Source organism: Crocodylus siamensis, chromosome 11 (genome assembly GCF_052110815.1).
Source record: "Crocodylus siamensis isolate JL-2025a chromosome 11, ASM5211081v1, whole genome shotgun sequence".
Lineage (NCBI taxonomy): Eukaryota > Metazoa > Chordata > Crocodylia > Crocodylidae > Crocodylus > Crocodylus siamensis.
The window spans coordinates 49,520,008-49,540,916 of record NC_143405.1 but is presented as its reverse complement, the minus strand read 5'-3'; the positions used below and the strand labels follow the sequence as shown (position 1 = coordinate 49,540,916).

General features: G+C 41.4%; 1 protein-coding gene and 1 long non-coding RNA gene across 2 annotated transcripts in view; both read right to left on the bottom strand.

Annotated features, from left to right (window-relative positions):
- Window positions 1-1,109: 1,109 nt before the first annotated feature.
- LOC149855842 (uncharacterized) lies at window positions 1,110-8,166 on the bottom strand. Its single transcript, XR_016438579.1, has 3 exons — window positions 7,988-8,166; window positions 6,784-6,867; window positions 1,110-1,594 (listed from the first exon to the last, which is right to left on the bottom strand). It is a non-coding gene; the product is annotated as an uncharacterized LOC149855842 (long non-coding RNA).
- A 2,089-nt stretch (window positions 8,167-10,255) lies between these two features.
- Window positions 10,256-20,909, bottom strand: part of TXNRD3 (thioredoxin reductase 3) — a 33,193-nt gene continuing 22,539 nt past the window's right edge. The window contains exons 8-16 of the mRNA XM_090022102.1: window positions 18,554-18,669; window positions 18,204-18,429; window positions 17,843-17,935; window positions 17,282-17,358; window positions 15,529-15,685; window positions 15,160-15,267; window positions 13,776-13,871; window positions 12,430-12,564; window positions 10,256-12,119 (exon numbers count right to left, since the gene is read on the bottom strand). Coding sequence (XP_089878228.1) covers window positions 12,051-12,119; window positions 12,430-12,564; window positions 13,776-13,871; window positions 15,160-15,267; window positions 15,529-15,685; window positions 17,282-17,358; window positions 17,843-17,935; window positions 18,204-18,429; window positions 18,554-18,669 — 1,077 coding nt within the window. The 3' untranslated portion in view covers window positions 10,256-12,050. The remainder of the gene's footprint in view (window positions 12,120-12,429; window positions 12,565-13,775; window positions 13,872-15,159; window positions 15,268-15,528; window positions 15,686-17,281; window positions 17,359-17,842; window positions 17,936-18,203; window positions 18,430-18,553; window positions 18,670-20,909) is intronic.

The following is a 20,909-nucleotide window of genomic DNA, read 5'->3' as shown; positions in this document are numbered from 1 at the left end:
GCATCACTGTCCCGGATTCAAACTGAATCCAAAATCGAGTTGGGCCCACTTTGCACACCCCTAACAGGCAACTAGAGAAGAGAAAAAAAACCATGATCCTTTGATTTGAATAAGACTATCCTTCTCTAATGGTATTCTGCATCATGATCTTGCAATTCAGTTGGACTCTCATTTCAGAGGGATGAATTCTTTCTTAAACGTGCTAAAGTTGCGCGAATCATAGCACAAGCACCGATTGTTTCCCCTGCATTAAATCCATAGACAAAGCTCTCATGAAACACTAATAAGGGTTCTGTGTACTGAATGAGTACAGAACATGATGTTAAGGTATAAGAGATTCGAGTCTGGCTGAAATAAAGAACTTTGCCCATGAATTTAACATTGGAACCATAAGGAAGGAGTGGCTTAAGAGAACAGAAGCTCTTTAATTCCTCTTCAGCTACACCTAAAAAAAGAACAAGAAAATTAGAGGCATGATTTGGGTGCAGATACAAGCTATTAAGTTACTCAGGCATGGACAGTGTTCAGGCATAAGAGTATCATGATAGTACTATAATTACAAATTAATAATAAGTAGTAGACTATCACTTAGTGTTTTTCTCAACAGGCAAAAACGTCTTCAGATTAAGGGTTATAAACTTTCATGTCGTAAATTTTAATAAATACATGTAGAGTTATTACTGTTAGCCTCATAAAACATGATTAACTACAAGAACCACAGGAGAGACTAAATTGCTTTTCATTAGAAGTTGGAATTTTAATATTTCTTTTCAAAATAATTTTATTAAGTTTTAAGAAATGGTGCACATGAATATTTTTTAATGCCGGTGAAAGGCTGAAAATCCGAACTGAAGTCTTATACGTACAATATAGATGCATCATGGAAAGCAAAGCAATGCATTACGGAAAGCAGTGCAAGTTTTTCAAACGGAAGCCTAGCAATGTGCCTGGGAGAACTTTCTGCTGGTTAGCGAGAGAATTCCACGTGCACAGTCCATTCAATCTATACGGCGAGAGAATTCCACGTGCACAGTCCATTCAATCTATACGGCCTCAGCCAAGCGTATCAATAAGAGGGGCTAATACTGCCACTGGAGGCAGGCAATGTGAGGTTCGAACGTGTTCACAGTAAACTGGACTGAATCACCAGATTTGTTTCATAGGGGTCAAACGAAGAACCATCAGATGGCTGTCATTCATTGCCCTCCCACAATGGACTAGAACTTCAAGCTTCAAAGTGTCTAGTTTTCAATTTCTAATTCCCAGTCCCACAAGAAACTTAAAACATTTTGAAAAACTAAGAGCAACTGAATAAGTCTCATTTATATAGGCTGTTGGTAATCCAAGAACAGCATAAACCAAAAAGAACTGAAAAGAGGAATGATCCTTCAGGAAAATGTATCTTAACTACATACAAGAATTTTAACATTTGCTTCATCTTTAATTTCTTATGGAGTTGATGGACCTACCTAGGGGTGTCTGACTGATAAAGAGCTCTCTCACCTGCAGTGCTGGCAGAGCATAGGTCCAACGTGAACTGAACAGCCCTCTGCCACCTCCTAGGATCAGTCTTCAGTCTTGCTGTTGTAAGTCACTAAAAAGAATGGGGAAAAGGACAGTTTCACATCTTGGCTCTGGATGGATGTTCTAGGATTTTGGGGACAGAACAAGAACATCCCTATTGTGCTACTGAATGCAACAGACTTGCCTTAACAAAATTATTCTTGAATTGTAGTGCTGTAGTGATGCACTAGTTTTTAGGGGTGTGTGAAGCAGGCCCTATTCGATTCGGATTCAGCTCGAATCAGGGACAGTGATTCAATTCAGCCAAATCCAAATCTGAAGATTCAAAGCCGGTTCAGAGAATCAGCAATTCGGACGTAGACACAGCTTTAAGAGTTTTTTCTACATACCTTGAGTTACCAACGTGGCTTGTGAACGCTGTGACACTGATGCACATGGAGTGTCCCACAGGAGTGCAGGGGGCCCTCCACGTGCTTGGCGGTGAATCTGGAAGTGGACTGGAAGTGCTTCTGATCCGCTCCCAGGTCTGCTGCCAAGTGCACTGGGGGCCACCTGCCCTTGTGGGACACTCCATGTACCCCAGTATCACAGTGTTCATAAGCTGCCTGTTACCTAGAGGCACGTAGAAAAAACATTTAAAGCTGTGTCTGTGTCCGAATCAGTTGGGGGGAGGGGGGATCCAATTCAATTTGGAGAGATTAAAGGGTTCTCCGATTCCAATTGGAGATTTGGCCACCGATTCAAGATGAAGCCTTGCCAAATCGAAAATCGGGGACTGAAGCTTTGCACCATCCTAATAGTTATCTGTAGCAGGATCAGAACTGATGGATATAATATACCTCAGTTCAATACTTCAATTAACACAGCTCAGTTCAATATCCTAATGTTTTAGTAAACATGGTAGTACCCATTACTAGTTTAAAGTCAAGTAAAAAAAGCTACAAGTCTTTGGAATAGGTGCCAATTCTTTCATTAGTATAAATAATGGTGGCAAAGAAAAACACTCTCTTTGCCATGTCTTAAACCAAGACCTCACAAACTAGACTCCCAGCATGTGCCATGCTTGTCCAGATGCCTTCTAGAGACTTAATTTAAACATTTGTGAGTCTGTTTTCAAAGATTATTGTCAAGGACTATCCATCTTAAAAGGAGCTGCACATGCCTAGAACACTTTGTAAATATATGGGTAAAAGTTCTCCCTTCTCCACATTTCTCTGGCCTGTCCCTACCTCCGCCTGCCCTCCCACACACCCCAAAGACTCCAGCGTGCTTTTCCAGACTGCCAGGCTTCATATTTAAACATTGAACCCTCCTTTTTTAATTTGATACCACTTGCTGCCTTTCATCTCCTGCTGTATCTAAACATTGTTGAGTAAAACTTCTAAACAAGTGGAGGCCAAAGGTAAGAGAGCTGCATTTTGTTACTATCTTTGTTACAATTCAAAATCCATTCCTTTCTTTCTTTGGTAGGCACACTCTCCAACTCCCTGCTACAGGCACGACAAATCCTCTCTATTGTACTCCATTGCTATCTAACCTTCCTACTCCTTCTGACAGAGCAGAAAACTGAACTTTTGAACCCACCATTTGGTTGCCGTAACCACACTGGCTATTGTCGAGTCAAGACCATTCCAGGATTGTGAAGAGGCCAGGCTTTGAACTAGGGACTCTACACTGGGAGGATGAATTAGTTACTACTCAAAACTCCATCAAGAATCGGGTAACTATGCCCTCCAGAAAGACTTGCTTCCCATCAAGGCACTGAGTCAGCTCCTTTCTCTGTATATACTAGACGTAAGAAAAGGGCACTGCACATGTATGTTTATATGATCTAGAATAATTAATCTTCACAATAACACATTAGGATTAAGTTGTTAAATAATACATCTTAATTTGAAGCCCAAATCCCCTGGGGAGTTTCATCAGGAAATCATTTGGCCATGAAAAAGATTTGTTAGTTGTCATTAGGTTTGTTCAGTTTCACTAATCACCATTGATTCTTCTAATAAGCCAGTGGTTCTCAACCTTTTCAAACTTGAGGCAAACTTGGAAAATGTCAGCTTTTAGCTTTCATTCAATTTTTGACCAAAGATAATAGAGCCGTTCTTCTGTTACCAAGAACTCAGAAGGACCACACCAGGGCAGGATGTTTTGAATACTGTGGATTTCTTTTTGAAATCTGAGTTTATCTGGTGAACCTTGTCTGCACACCTAACAGCGCTAACATTGCATGGCACACTGTGGCACCCTCGAAAGGATGTCAAGGCACCTCAGGATGTCACGGCACCCTGGGTTAACGTGGCCTTATTATAGCAATGGTAAGTTCTTCCCACCCATTCAAGTGTCCTGGCTGTGGAGGGCTGGATGGAAACTGGAGAGAACTGAAGGGTTATAAAGCACTCAGAGTCAGTATGTAAAGTAAGATGCTTCTTGCCAAAGAGATTTGATCATAACATCTATAGTGCTCCTGGTCAGCAGTACTCAAGGCCAGAATTAGGAAGCAGACACAGATTGCATGCAGAAAACAAGTTGCAGACTACTGGTGTAGTCAGTATTTGAGTCTTTACGGTAACTGATGACTGTAATTAAGAGATCATCATTGTGAGATACGTTCATTCAGCATTATACAACAAACTTGGTTTATGCAGACTTCTACCTGTAGTAGTTAATAATCATACTTGCTCAAAGTACATTCCCAGCAAGCCAATAGGAAAATGGGAACGTATTGGCACCCTGATCCTAATGCTCAACTTCACCTTTTCCTGTAATTCTGTTGCTGCTTCATTAGGCTTTTTAGTAAAATCACTATCGACTATGTGTCAAGTTCCATCTTGGCAAGTTATTGACCGGTGAATGCGAAACTAATTGGATCAGTGGAACGTTTGTCTCTGGCTATTTATTTTCTGAGCCGTTTGATTTCTCTTTTGGTGACGTACAAAAAGGTTATCTGAAATACCAAGGTAAAAGTGTTAGCTCACTTACAGAAGGTAAGAAAATAGGATTTACTACTGAAAGAAATAGCTTGGCATGCCCAACCTGAGTCCAGTAGCAAGTGCAAAGTAGTCATTAGAATTAAGCTTAAGATATCCAAGGCTTCCCAAAGGAAATCAATCAATCAATGGGCTTAAAAAAACCAAAACAAAAAAGGAGATACCAACGATTTATTCAAGGTCATACAAAAAATCTGTGCCAGAGCTGAAAGCAGAAATAAGATATCCAGAGCCAGAAGCATACATCTTACACAAGCCAGCCTTCCTTCTCCAAGGTTTGATGCCATTTGACCGGGTACCCAGACCTTCCTGCCCAACTGAATGCACTTGAACTCAGTAGAATATCACCAGGGCTCACACCACAGCTTACTTTGAAGGTTGGAGCTCTACTATCCCAGTGTTTTAAGGTTCACTCCTTTTGTGGTTCTTTTTTGCCATTTTAGAAAGCAAAATTGGGGTGGGTGAAGACTCTTAACCCCCTCTCTAAGCAAGTTCTAGCATAACACTGAGCTAGATTTGTTTCCGGCTGAGCACTGGTTTTCAGTGCTGTCTAGTGCTTCACACTTGGATGTAAATAGGCTGCTTTAAGAGTCAAGGAACTGCTTACAGTCAATTCACGACCAATTTGAGGAGCTTACTACCCTCCCCAGCCCCAGCTAACGCTTAAGTTATGAAGGCCATTTTGGAACATAGGACAAAAGCTGAATGACAAATATTTTGACACCAAAGAAAAATAGATCCACCAATGAGCACAATTGACCTAATTGCCAGATTTCTTATCACAGACCCCACATCTAAACCTCCTGGCTTTGCTTTACCAATGGGGAGCTGGCCAACACTGAACAGTAGGGCTGTGCGAAACAGCACCGTTCTGTTTCACCTTGAGTTTCGACGAAACAGCGTTTCATCTTGAATTTCATTTAGAGTTGAAACAGCTATTCTGTTCCATTGAAAGAGAGAGGCTGTTTTGAGTTTCACTGGGGATGGGAAATCAGCCCAGCTAGGCTGCCAGCTGCCCCCGGCATGATGTAGCACAGGAGACGGGGAAGCAGCCCAGCTTCACTGACTTCCCATCCGCAGCCTACGGTCAAAATGTTTTGAGCACCCTCGTTTTGTTTCGAGGCTATTTCAAGGGCCTTTGTTTTGTTTCGATTTTGTTGTCTGGACCTCGAAATTGGTCAAAAGTGTCAAAATGAAACAGGAGGCGAAGTTTTGCACAGGCCTATCGAACAGTGTTTGTACTGGACAAGGTAGATGCAACTACCTACTACATAAATGAAATGTTGATAAAGACCTTAAGTGAGAGCGTGGAAGAATCCAAACTATTGCACACATAGTGGAGGAACATCCTACTTATCATTAATAGTTGCACTGAAGTCCCGCACCAGGCTACTGATGATGCCTTGCAATGGGTATCAGATCTAAAACTGTCACTCTAGCCTTATCCCTCAGTACTGTTGTCTACAGGTTGTTTATAGGATACTTATAGCTTGTCGTCATTCAGTTGCTGTATGCCATATGAATAAATAACTTCTGCGCTTTGAAGATACCAAGTGCTGTGCAAAACGTTGTTAATCTGCTCAACACCTCTGCGATTTAGGATTATCTTTAGAAAAGGTTAAATGGTTTCTAAGGTCACATAATAAGCGGATTAACGTGAAACCCAGGCACCAGCCCATAGCGCAAGTTCAAAGTGCTGGTAAAGGCAAGAGAAGTGTGCATAGCTGAGCAAGAAAGGGAACTGGGCTAAGGTCTAAGTTAACCCTGTACCATCCTCAGCGACAGTCTCTAGGACCCATCTCTTTGGAGGAAGCCACCCCTCTGCTAAAGATGAGGCAATGCCAACACCAGTTTGGAGCAGAGCTGAAACCAGAAGGGCGTTTCATGTGAGGTGGGAGAACATACCAGCTTCCTTCCCCCTCCCCTCCCAGGCCAGCAGGGACTCCTGCTGCCAGGGGCAGAGGGAGGATGCAGATCCTTCCCAGGGAGATGATTCTACCCCCCCGGATCATCTCAGCATGATAACAAACAGGTGAGGAATGGGGAGTGGCTGCAACGTGTGCTCTGGGAGGCAGGACGGCACTGGCTGCAGGGTATAGGGAGTGGCTTTAATTCAAAATCACTTTGGACTAGGGGGATGATTGACGGTGCTCTTGAGGGCCTCTGGGAACAAGGCAGTGCATTAACTGGCAACAACTATGGCCTTCATGCCCCAGGCTGGAGCAAAGCAACAGTGCATGGGGAAGTGGCACAGATCACCTTCATTTACCTCCGACAAGGGGCCAGGGGAGATGGGCTGCCAGAAGGCATGGACACGCAGCTGAGTCAGTTATCCAGGTTGGTTTCTGGTGATCTATAAGACATGAATAAGAGAACAGGGGCACATCCCTGTGAGTGCACGTTTGGTTCGTGGTCCTGAAAATCCATCTATGGTACCACACACTACACGCACCACATGTGTACACATTTGCTATGCTCCTAATTAGCAGTGCAGCAGGTTTTGGGGGGGGGATTTTTTGGTTTAGTTTTTTTTTGACAGCAGGAGATTCCAGCATCAGATAAGCCATGCAAAGAAAAAAGAAATAAATAAAGCAGGGCAGCACATGTGAAACCAGAGCTTGACTGACCAGTCGTGCTTCAGCTGCCAGCCAGGCTCTGCATGCCTGGGTTGCCACCACCACAGCCTCAGGCAGCCCACAGGCACCCAGGTAAGGGTGCTGGCCACAGCCTCTCCTGGGGCAATTTGCCATGTGCCAGAGTGCATGTGTAGGGGCATGCCCAGAGCAACTGGCAGCTGCATAATTATGTGCTGCTGCTCTGTCCCTGGGGAAAATGCACATTCCACCTCGTGGGGATACACCACATGGAGGAAAAAGAATAAAACAGAAACCCAAAACTGAGACAAAACAGGCCAAGGTGGCAACCACAGTCCTACTTTCTCCTCTTAAACAGATCAGACTAAGTCTGCAGCACTGCAACTCAATGAGCTGTTGGTAAAGTGTTCCAAGCTATTATTTCTAAACAGAACGCCCATTTACAGATGGACAGAAAACAGCAGCACAGTTCAAAATCCATTTAATTACCACTTGGATCATTAAAAGCTCCCCCACCCACACACATTCATGCATTTAAAAAACAAAACAAAAAAACAAACCAATTGTTTCAGGTTCTTATTTCTAAGATGTCCAAGTTATAACCTGCTCTAAGTGAATGAGTTTAAGTGAAAACAACCAAACTAGAAATTAAAAGATTTTTTTCCCTCCCTAGTGGAAACATTTTTTAATAAGCTGTTTTGTTAAATTTTGGGAGTTTTATTCATTTCTATATGTACACACAGAGGAATGAACAACAGATTAAATCAAGCAGGGAGACTTTTCAGTTAATACTTTTAAAAGTAACACCTGTGCAGTTTGATTAGGCAATTTAAATTTTTATAAAACGGCAAAAGGGAAAGAAAAAAAAAAGGCACAAACCTCCCTTCCACCTCTCTCCCTTCCTTCTCCTGAAGTGGTGCAGTTTTCCCACGACAGCCACATGGAAACGCAGTTAGATGGACCTAAATTTCAATTCCCTCTTATCCACATGCCCCCTCCTTTGTGCCAGGTCAGTTTTAGCTTCCTTGATGGTGAAACCAAGAGAACGGACAGGCGTGATGCTCTCAGGCTGCTTTGTGAAACAGGAAATGCAGCTCATTAGCAAAACAGGACACTGACAAAAAAAATCAAGAGGGCCATCAGCCCAGTGAAGTGAGGAAAAAAAAAAAAAAAAAAGCAATATTTTCCCATCCAGGCTTTCAGCCAGAGCAATGTTGGTTGTTACAAAGAGCTAGTAGGCATGTTTAGGTCTCAAAAGAAACGTCCTCCCACACTCTTTCTGTACAGAAGTAGGTTGGTTAAAAAAAGGTGATCCCTGAGGATTTATTTACAAATTGGGATCACGACTTTGTAATATATAAATGGGGCCTCAGAAGGACCATTTGTTAACCATAATGGTATTAAGAACATGATCAGAAAGTAAGAGTGGACTCTGCTGGTTTGGCTAGAGCTCCTGGACTAGGTCTTAGCTCACATATTGGTGACATTCAAACCATCTCAAGGGCACCAGGTTCAAGAATCACCTCAAAAGTTTATTCTACACTACAAAAAGCTCAGAAAAATTCCTATTGCACCGCCTTTGAGAACCCCCTCCCACACAACTGTGGAACATGCACTGTCAAATTCAAAATTACAGAGAACATAAAAGTTTAAGAAGGACTATTATATGTAATTTTTGCAATAGCACTAAAACAAAACAAAACACCTGTTGCGAAAAGCTTCGACATTGGAATTTTTCCGTTTGTCAAATTTCTACTGGAAAGGATTTTGTTTTACATAAAAAAATTGTTTGAAAAAACAAAACAAAAAAACCCCACAACCCCCCTTCCCCCCACAACTTTTCAGTTTCTTAAAGACTCTTTTTTGGCATTAACAAATCATCCCTAACAATTTTCATTTTGCCAAAAAACTGATTTTTTCACTACAAAAATCTGACCAGCCCCAGTACAAGGCCAAACAGGACCTCATAGCTAACTCATTTAAGATCAGAGATACTCCAAGGTTTGAATTTAAACACCGGCTTTTCCTATGCTTCGGACAATTTACCTCTGCCACTCTTGCACAGGACACTTACCTGGTCTTGTCAGCCACAGTGCTCAACATTAAATTAAAATCTATGCCAAAGGCTACTTGGAAAGTTGCACAGTAATTTGATTATTAAATGTCCAGCTTGCTTATAAACTAGTGATAAGTATCACCACTCCTAGATTGGATGAGTACTTTTCTACTAAATTAGTAGCGTGTAGGTTGGTGTTTATTCACCCTTTCAAGAGACAGGGTCCACATATAGACATTAACCTTCATCATGCACTGATGCAGAGCTGGTATTGTTTTGGCTAACACTAGTCTAATGATGAAGTTAAAAATTTGCCCAAGTTACAGTCTACATAAGTTTACTAATAGAAAAGTGTAGTAACAATGAAATAACATTGAGATAGGGGATGCCTCTCCATTACCACCCGGATCCTACTGAATGAGTTTATATCAGTGATCAGCAAGTCACAAAAAAGCCATGAGGAGGTCTAAAGCAAAACACTGCTTAAATAAAACCATCAAACAAGCGAGTCACAAGGGGGATACGTTCCTGTGGGTTATCCGTGAAAGTTCCCTCCGCCTTCACTTATTGGGAGAGTGCAGCAGCTATTGGCAAATGACCCGACATGGCTTAGCACCATACATCTCTTTCTACTGTATACAAGTTTGCTGAACTAAAATTTGTGTGCTTAGTTTTCTATACCATGCCACAGGAGTTTCCAGTAACAGTAATACTCTTCAGTTGTGTCCCCCCAAAAATCGATGTTTCTTCAAAATGGAATACTCCGATAGTCATCATTTTGTGCACGTCACAGCTTGGCTTCACAACCCTGTTGCAGACCAGGCCAAACACCACTGGTAGTTCCCCAGTAGCAAAAGGACCAACCTTGGGTAAAAAAAGAAAGCTTTTTGATTTCCTCAGCTCTTGTAGTTTTTACATCAGGCCTCACATTTCTTTAAGAACAGTGAAAGCTTGCTGCCCTATTAAATCTGTATCAAAAGGTACTGTCACACATTAATGAGACTACTGTAAATGGACTCTTTAAGGACCAAATTCATTTAGTATACACCAGCTCTTTAATAAGTAGTATTAAGAGGCTTAGAACATACACGTATTGGCCAAGTTCCCCTCTCATTTATGAGAAGTTAGATATTATAAGCATGTTACAGACAGGTTGTACATGTTACAGATTATAACAATTAAGTCATTACCATGAGGTCCAGCAGAGTAATCAACCATCCATTTGTAGTTTTACAAATCCCAGACAGATTTGTAGCTCCTTTCACAACAGATGTTGATGCTAACTTTGGCCAAATCCTATTGGAATCCTTTCTATACACCTAATATTCCTGCAGTATTTGTCTAGAGATCTTCCTCCTGAAGTGTGTAGTTCCTGTGACAGAATTAGTGACATATTCCTCTCCACTAAAACATTGATACGCAGAGTAGTTCCAGGTTTAGGTTCAAGTCCAGGACACATAAGTATGTCTGACTACTTGAATAAGTCTTTCAGGAAGGAGAAGGAAATCTCTTGCTTCTAGGTAAGTATAAACTACGCAGTTCTATAAAAGGACTTCAAACTTGGTTATTGTACATGCTTATAGTACTATATAAATTTAGGTTTTTAAACATTCACTCACGTTTATCATAGAGCAAGTCAGACACCACAAATAATATGCAACTGTTTATTGAACTTCAAATTCCATGATATGCCACAGATTAAATAGTTAAAACCCATTCATGTAATATTACAGTGTTTGGAATACTGTCTCAGAACATCTCTTTAGACAAAAATGAAGAGCCAAACTCACACTTTCCCCAAATAATTTGAGGGGGTACGGTGGGGAAAAAAAAAAAAAAAAAGCGCTTCAGACTGACCACAGAAGAAACTATACAAGGCATGATAGCACAGTCACGTATCTGTTGCAAGGTACACTTCGAATTAAAAAGAGTTGTCCATTATAGTCCATATAGTACATTTCCTAGGAGGTATAACAGGACAGATTACGTGGTAGAACAGATGCTCCAATTTACACCCCCCCCCAAAAAAAAATAAACAGGAAGCCCAGAAACATAGGTTAGCATTTTTTTTTTTTTTAAACTTGGGGTAGAAACTAAATTTGAGCTGGACTGCAAGTAGACAGCTACACTCTAATGGACTTCAACCCACATATGGTAAGGTTTACTATGAAAACCTTTTACCTTAAAGTGCCAAGGTTAAGACAGGATAATTTGATTCTCTCAACTATGATCTATTTGGGGTTTGAACAAAATCTTTGAAAAAAGTGAAAAGTTAACGAGTGCATTAAGTGCACTTCTCAGCTTCTGGTATCTGACTTACACCCATTTGCCTTAATGGGATATTTATATAATTAAGGCAAAAGAGAAAAGAAAAATCCGTGTTAGCAACAGATACACAGATGACACCATGAATTTTCAAGCTAAGCTACTGACAAAGTAACTCAATTATACATTCATTTTTATGTCTAAAGCATTCATACAAAACACAAAGTTGGAGCCAAAACCAAAAAAGTTAACTTTAGCTTGTGCGACTCAAGAAGTTCATTTGGAAGGAAGCTCAGTCATCTGACCGGATGACAAGGTTTCCCAACTTTGCGAGGTAGTCATCAGTCACAGCTCACCTCAGAAAAAGGTTCTGAGCTGGAACGTCAAGAAAGCACGTTGGTGCCATACCCCACAAGTCAGGATGGATAGTTCCAATTTACCCCGCTGTTATGCTGTTTTCACTGCCATCATCTACTGAGGAGGCCTTGCCAATGTACTATTTCTGGTTGCAATACAACTGGTGTAACTGCTGCTTTCATTTGTTTTACCAGAGTGTATTTGGACACGGAAGCCTTTTACAGAGATAAATGTACATGGCATGAAACAGCTTAACAGCAGGGCTTAACCTCAGCAGCCAGCCTGAGTAATCTCTTGTCCAGAAGATTTTGTAACATTCATGGTAGTGAACACCTGCAAGAAACCAGAAAATTACTGCTTGGATTTAATCATATTTTGTGAAGTAATGCAAACTGCAATTGATTCCCCCCTGTAAGACTACATTAAGCTAGTCTTCCAATATCACTTAAAGAAACTGAGCTGCAGACTGTGTAAATTACCATTTACTGTAAATGTCTCACTTCAGGAATCAAAGCAACATCTGTACAATTTACAGAAGGATGACACTGATTGAACTCAGAAGTCTTGTCTTGTAAGTAGGCAACTTCCCTCCCCATTCAGTGGTAATGAACTCCTGCCTTGAAGCTCCAGTTTCCCCACTTACCTCGGCACTTGTTGGATGTATACCAATCGTTTCATTAAGCAGTTCTTTTGTCAGACCACATTTTATTGCTGCAGCAAAGCCTTGAGTAATTTCACCAGCATTGGGGCCAAGAACATGAAATCCAATGACACGGTTCTTAAAAGGAGGAGAAAGAATGCCACTTTCATTATATTTAGAGACAACTTCATTGGCTATTTCTTTCAAGCAACTAAGCGGAATAGAGCAATTTTACTGTACTTGAGTTTTAAGAAACAAATAAATTTAAGCAATTAAGTAGGTACTGCCTGCAGTGGCTACTGGTTACCAAAGCAAGGCAGAAGGTAGAAAGAAAACAAGCCAAAATCTTGGGTGCTTTACATTATTCAGTAGGGGACATTTTCAAAAACAGTTGTGATAGAATACTTGTTTTAAAATTTATCTGAAAACACAGAAGCAATTGTTGCCAGACATCTGCGAGCAGTCGTTGATGTGGGATACTAATGCCTGACCATACTAGTGACTTGTATGTAAACATCCACCTATTCTGCATCCGTTCCAGCTTTTCTTGCCCCAAAAAACCTACCAGGTGTTTTGTTTTTTTTTCCCCTGTAGTTCCTTCAGTGAAGCTTCAACATTAAGTTTGAAACAGATGGCTTTGTGAACAGATCAGATCTCAAGTTAAAAGTTCAGGAAGAGATTAAATTTAAAGCTCACCTCCTCTCAGCCTGTCTAAAAAGACCATAGCATTTTCTACGACCAATACTTGTCCTCATAAATGCTTTAATAAAAGGCAATAAAGTTTTGGGGGGTTTTGCATTGGATGCTATGAAACAACTATAAAAGTCATCTTTTCCATTACTGGAAAAAGCTGAATTGCTAAGGGAAACAATATGCCTTTATGGAGCAGAAGAGATGTAGAAGAACATACTTGTGGCTAAATACACAATGGCATATCATGTAAAACACAAGCAATACAAGGTTCAGGTTAAAATGACCCACCAAAACATTTTTTTATACTGTGAACATTGAAGAGCAAAGCTACCCCAACATTCACTTGACGTACCAATTTACTTCCAAATATGCTCCTGCTAAGGAATATCAAAACAGTCATCCTGTAAAGACTACCCACTTGTTCAATCTGCTCAAATACCCAAGAGTTAAAATTTGCTCCCCAGATCCAGTAGTTAAAGTCTCTAATGTACTTGGAGACTGTATTAACTAAACAAGTGCATAACTGGACACATGGCTAGAACCCCTGACCTCAAGCAAGCCAAATGCATCCTAACATTACAGACCAGAGGAGTGACATAGAATTTTCATCCTGGGAATCTCTCATACTGCACATACCACAGTTTATAGCTACGTACATTTGCAAGTTTGTTGCATATAATCTTTGCATAACAAGTATTGTTGTCTCTGTTGGGTACTGTCCACTCAAGTGGCCAGAACAAAGTGTGATAAACCTAAGGGAACAAGGGAAAGCAGCGTTAGATATGCACGTTTCCTAATTTAGAATCTGCTCAGAAATCCTGGGATTTTTTTTTTTTTTTTTTTTTTTAAATTATACACATTTAACCAAGCTTTCATATATTGGAGGAAATATGCATGCAATTCATTAAAATGCATTAGTTATAGTTTCCATCTCCTCCCTTCTTTCTAAATAAGCAGGGATATTAGCAATTAAAAGACAGTTTACACAGATTGAACTTGTCCATAACTAGCAGGCTTTTATTTAACATTGCTCTTAAAGTGGTTTGTTACACTGCCATAAAAACCCCATACAAATACGGTCTTTTTATTGAATGTGGAGCAACCTTAGTGCAACTTCCTATGGTATTATATATGGTTGTTCATTACTCCTATGTTTGTGCTGAAATCTGAAAAAATAAATGAAGCGACATGTACACTTGAAGGAGGCAAGATATAAACAACAAAAAGGTATAGTCCTAAGAATCTCCAAACACAAGTTCTTTGCTAAGTTTGTGTACTACTGTATTTACTCAAAACCAAAATGGAGGTCCCCCCCCCCCCCATGTCTCAAGCTCCAGGCCAAGGCACAGAACACACAGCAGCTCTGACCCCCTACACGGCCAGGCAGCAGTTGTTGCAGCGGCAGTACCTCTGACCCTGTGACTGGGCTGGAGCTAAAGCTGCCATCACAACTTTAACTGCTGCTAGCTCCAGCCCCCTCCTGGTCAAGCACCCTGTGGCTCCATGCCACTGGCTGGAACGGGACTGGTACAACTGACCAAAAGCACTAGCGAGGGGGGTAGGAGGGTAGTACAGGTGACAAAGTGTGCATGTGTGGGAGGATGCCGGTGTGAGGGGGCACAATTAGATTCTACACATGGAAAACTATAACAATTTATCATTTTTCCTATGGATATAGAATGCGATTACAAGGGGGTCACCTTGGATTTGGGGAAATGGTAAATAACTTTGGAGTGCTGGTTGAAAAAGCTGCTTGTGCCCCGTTCCATGGAAATTAAAGTTCACCCCACCCCTTTCGATTTGTATAGCTGCAGAACTTCAAGAAGTACATGCAAACTCATCTTATTCAAGGGCTCCTGGATTTTTTGGAAGACATGTTCTCAGTTACTTGACTGACTGTTTCAGTACTGCTGACAATCACAAGTGTTCAAATAGGGACACAGTATAAACATCTGCAATATTTTCAACTCCTCTGGCAGTCCACTTTATTTATAAAGAATAGTTTAAACAACCTTGAAAACAAAGCCTCCAGATTCTCACCTCCAAGTTATGCTCTCCATATTCTTTAACTGCTTTCTCTTCTGGCAGTCCACAACAGCCATATTCCAAAGGAGTAAAAACTGTAGTTGGTACATTGACATAATCACACTGAAATGAAGAATGGAATTAGATGTGCATGTCCAGCACTCAAGAGGAACTAAGCTGTCCTTGTTTTAAAAAGGAAAAATCTTGTATTAGCAAATACTCTTTAGTTCCAGCACTCAATGGCATATTGTGACAATAGCTATGTGAAGCTGGAACAAAAACCAAGACTACCAGAGAATGTCTGCAGGTTGACTAGGTTTTGCCACTCCCCCCCACTCCATTTTTTTAAGCTAAAGCCCATGTATTCTTAGAACATGATCTTACCTTTATAGAACTACCAGCATAAAGTCTGCGAGCTAGTAGTCTGCCAGCCTGAATGGCAACTGGGGTCAGTTCAAGTTTTCCATCCAAGATATCTCCAATAGCGTAGACATAAGGCACATTGGTTTGTTCTTCATCACTTACTGGTATTTTTCCATTCCTTTTTAAGAACAGTACACATTTCAATATCAATGAGATACCAAAAGGAGATTTTTCCGGTACATGTAAAGTTTACAATAATTTTAACTACTGCCCCATATAAAAATGTGGATGTATCATATTACGTTATAGCCTCAAGTCGTAAGTTACCCATGTCCCCCTCAATTCCAAATCATCAGGACTTAACCTGCAGAGAACAGGTTTGGCCCAAAAGTACATATCTGACAATTGTGAACCTAGTGAGCTTAGACTGATCCTTTTATCCAATAGTGGCTTGATGAAATAATGTACATCTCCCCCTCCAGGCAATAGTGTTAAGTCCATTAATTGACAAAAAAAATTAAGAGCTGTTAAGGCAAGGGGATGCTATTGCTTTGCTTACAATACTAACTGAAACAGGTAAAAACAAGCAAGGCATGTCAATCTTACACTTGCAGATCACAAAAACCAGTCTCATTACTCCACGAGGGCCGTCATAATGTAATGTATTTTCTTATTAAAAACAGGACTCCTAGTGAGCAACTACTTTAAAAAAAGGAACGGGATTAAGCTTTTAGGGTGCCTATACATGTGCAGCAAGGCTGCTCCAATGCACATTGATTGTCTGCCGGGGCATGGCAATTACTGTGCATCAGTGCCAGCATCGCTGCACTGAAAAATGGCGGCAGGGGCACTTTAACTAAAGCTCATTCAACAAAGTTTAACAAAAGTGCCCCTTGCCACCATTTTTCAGTGCAGGGACGGTGATACGAGATGTGCCAAGTGCTTTAAAAATGGAGCTGCTCTAATTGAAGTGCCGCACCCCCCAACTCTTGCAGCACATGTATAAATGCCCTTAGTTCTTAAATAGTAGAACTAAGGAAAAAATAACTTCTTTAAAAACATGGATAAAAATTACAGGAAGTAAGAAGCCAACAGGCCTGCCCACACATCAGCTGCTACTGTAGTAATTGTTTCTGTGTATTCTTACCACAAGGTAAATGAAAGTAAAACTGTGGTAAACCCACCCCTCTGAGGGTGTAACTACAATTACTTAGCTTTCACATGCCATGGGATTAGGAAATGCACATAGGCAAGCAGCAGCCAAAAATTAAATCTGTCCTCTCCTATCCAGCTGTGATTGGTTTGTTTATATTCCAAAACAGGGGTGTCAGACTCTTTTGGCCCTGCAGACTTAATCTAGGGCTTCCTGCAGGCTGGACAACCCATGAGCAGCCCTGGCACTGTTTTGGTGTAGTTCAGAACCTAGAGAGTTAAATGCCACTGCCGCTCACTCCTCCCCTTTTCCTCTGCTGCCGGGGGCAACTAAAACACCCAATTTTAGCAGCAGGTGACCCATCTCCACAGAGCAGATCTGGGCCATAGGCTGCATGTTTGACACATTGCCCTAAAAGAATATACCCGAGTTCAATTTTAGCAGGAGAACATTAAAATATGCTCTCACATTTTCTTGAGACAGGTGTATGGACAACTGTTTAACTGCTCTGTGTACTATTAAATTTTGAAGTCAACTCACTATTTACTACCTAGAATTCATCAAAAATAAAAAAATAAAAATACTGAAATGAAGAAGATGTCAGACAAGTTAAATACTCACTTTTCATTGATTCTGACCCCGATTTTATCCAAACCAATGTTTCTGGTGCATGCATCACGGCCAATTGCTATCAAAACCTACAACAAAGTTAGCTAAAATTACTGTAAATCACTGTTATGATTAGTCTGTTTCAAAACATCCAGTAAAAAGCAGAGAGAATAAATGAAGCCACTTTTTCCTTAAGCTCCTGGAAGCTACAGAGGCCAGATGTAATCTCTATTTGTTCTAAAGAGGTAATAGGAAAAAACAACATAAAAGAAACAGCAACATGACCTTACATATGGCACAGGATACAAGAGTAAACCCTACAGTACCCTGGTTAAATGTGTTATGTTGTGTTGGTAGGATACTTACAAGATAAATAACAAATGGAAATTTTTCCTCATATATCAGGTTGATAACTCAGGCAAAATGACAGCACATTAAGCTTTTCACTCTTCTGTGCTTCAACAAGCAAGCAAGCAAACTTTGATAAACATTAAAGAGAACCTAACTGCTTTTTCCCTTCTGCCATCATTACAGCCAAGAACAGGGATCTCTGTCAAGTATAAGGCTGCTTACAGTGTTATACTCTCCTTCAAAAATGTCTGATCCTTCAGTAGACCTTGCTACCACTTTCAGTCTTCCAGGCATGCCTTCTTCCAGCCTTTCAATCTGTAAATAAATTCACAGGTTTAGCAAACTTATCTGGACTCGCAGAACCTTACTGCACTGTCTTACTTTCTCTACCGCAACCCACCAGCTTGTACAGTTAGCAATTAAATACTTATAAATACTTAGTCGTACAGAATGTTGTAGCTTGTCTTCTGGGAAGAGTTTAGCTTTGTAGAAGATATCTTATCACAAGAAGCCTGCATGCTTTGTATTCTGCTTTTTGGGCCAACAATGAAACAAACCAAAAAAGTAAAACAAATGCACTTGCCTGAATAGGTACAAATTTCCTGATGAATTTTACACCATGGGTTTCCATATGAGCACCTGCTCTTTCTGCCATTTCTTGATCAAAGCCTCGAAGAAGGATGGAGCGCACCATAACCGACACATCCAAACCAATGCCGGCAAGAAACCCTGCACACTCCAAAGCCACGTAGGACGCTCCCACAACCAGAGTTTTGCCAGGGCAGTAAGGCAGGGAGAAGAGATCATCACTAAACAGAAAAGAATATGGCTGAACACACTGAAAAGTTGTTATACAATTCAATTTCACTTAAATTTTTCTGAATGCACTTACAACAACAAAAACCAATCTCTGTTAAAATCTTTTCATCTCACCTTGTAATACAGTATTCTTTATCTCCAGGAATACCCAAATATCGGGGCCTCTCCCCTGTGGCTAGGACAAATCTTTCTGCTGTATGATAGGTTTCTTGCCCTTTCCTATTTGTTGCCTGGGAAACAGAAAGAGAAAGATGTACTACTAGATACCAGGAAGGTTATGACAAGAAAATTGTATCACCTGCCACCAGCTTCAATTCTTCAAGGAACCAATAATGTAGGCGGCTTCAGAAGAGCCTTCTGAAAATTGGTAAATTATATTAGAACTATGCAGTTCAGCGGTAATAAGATCTCTCAGGATCATCATCCATCAATACTCATCTCACTAGTTACAGTGAATAAGAAATCACATTTTAAATCTTGTTCAAATCGGCTAAACTGATCTTATCTTTTAATGTAAAACTTGAAAAACCTTGGATATTCCTACTTGCAATGTAAAGTTACTTTGAAAACCCAGATTAGAGTTCAGTGGTAATTACAGTGCCAGAAAATAATTCTCCAAATAGCTCTGAGACTTGTGGGGCAGAAATCTAGAGAGGCTTTCAGATAGTGCATTATACCAGGTATACTTCCCAGCTGGTAAATGTAACTCTAATAGTTGCAGTGAAGATTCAAAGAAAGGGTTGGAAGAAGGGGAGCCAGGCAATACATACTTCCTCATCAATGTTACCCTTTGGCTTTCAGACAGTTAGGCTGGAATAACCAATACAACTTACACTAGAACCAGGCAGTTGTTCCTAGTTAACTATGCACTAATCAGTAAAGCTGTGCAAAGCTTCAGTCTCCGATTTGATCCAGCAGCGATTCGACCCAATTTGGTGGATGAATCTCCAAATCAGAATTGAATCGGGAGACCCTTTAGATCTCTCCAAATCGAACCGGAGAAATTCCGCTATAGACACAGCTTTAAATGTTTTTTCTACATACCTCAAGGTAGCAGGCAGCTCATGAAAGCTGTGATGCTGGGGCACATGGAGCATCCTACAGGAGCATGGGGGGGCTCCCCAATGTGCTCAGCAGCATACCCAGAGTGGACCAGAAGCACTTCCAGTCCACTTCAAGGTCCACCTGGGAGCATGCGGAGGGGCCCCCTCTCATGTTTCCCTGGTTCAGCAACTGCCTCCTGGGTCTGGGGGGGCACCCAGGTAGCTGATCACTGATCCAGGGGAGCACAGGGGGGTCCTCCTGCACACTTGGTGGCAGACCTTAAAGTGAACTGGAAGCACTCCCAGTCAGCTTCTGGGTTCGCTGTCAAGCACGTGGGGAGCTCCCCCACGCTCCAGCTGAATCCAAATCTGAATTGGGACAGCGATCCGAATCAACAAATTGAATATGGCTTGTTTCGCACACCCCTACTAATCAGGCTTTAAATCACTTCCAATGTCCGACATAGGTAATAGGGGTGTGTGAAAACAGGCCGTATTTAATTGGGATTCAGACTGAATTGGGGACAGTGATTTGATTTGTTGATTCAGATCACTGTCCCGATTTGATTCGGCTGAGTCTGAATATGAAGATTCAATGCCGATTTGGAGAATCAGTGACTTGGCCATAGACACCGCTTTAAAGGTCTTTTCTACATACCTTGAGGTACCAGGCACAGTCTGTGAACGCTGTAATGTTGGGGCAGATGGAGCACCCCACAGGAGTGTGGGGGGGACCCCTGCATGCTCGACAGCAAATCTGGAAGCGGACCGGAAATGCTTCCGGTCCACTTCCGGGTCGGCCACCAAGCGTGCAGGGGGACCTCCTCCCCACCCCCTGCCCCCGTGCTCCCCTGGCGGTGGAGAACCCAGGTGCCCCCCCAACCCCACCCCGAGACTTAGGAGGCACCAATCGCCAACCTGGGTGGAAACGATTTGGGGGGGGGGGTGCGTTTCTGGTCCACTTCTGTGTCTGCTGTCAAGCACTCTGGGGAGGCCCCCTGTGCCCTAGCATCGCAGCATTCACTAGCTGCCTACTACCTAGGACGTATGTAGAAAAAACATTTAAAGCTGTGTCTGTGGCCGAATTTCTCGGAATCGATTTGGAGGGTTCCAATTCAATTTGGAGAGATTAAAGGGTCCACCGATTTGATTCAGATTTAACCACTGAATTGGGCCGAATTGAAATCAGGGACCAAAGCTTTGCACAGCCCTAATGACTAAGCCCGACTCCATTTTGATCCGCTGTAGTCTGCACTGAACAGAAGTGGTTAACTGTGTCCTTGAAGCTTGCAAAACTATAGAACTCTTGGTTCAGAGATAACTTTTATTATGCCAACTAAGAAATCACAAAAAAAAATTCTCTCCTTCAAAAAAAAACCAAAAAACCAAAAAAGACAACTTTATGATTTCTTAGTTGCAACTTCTTC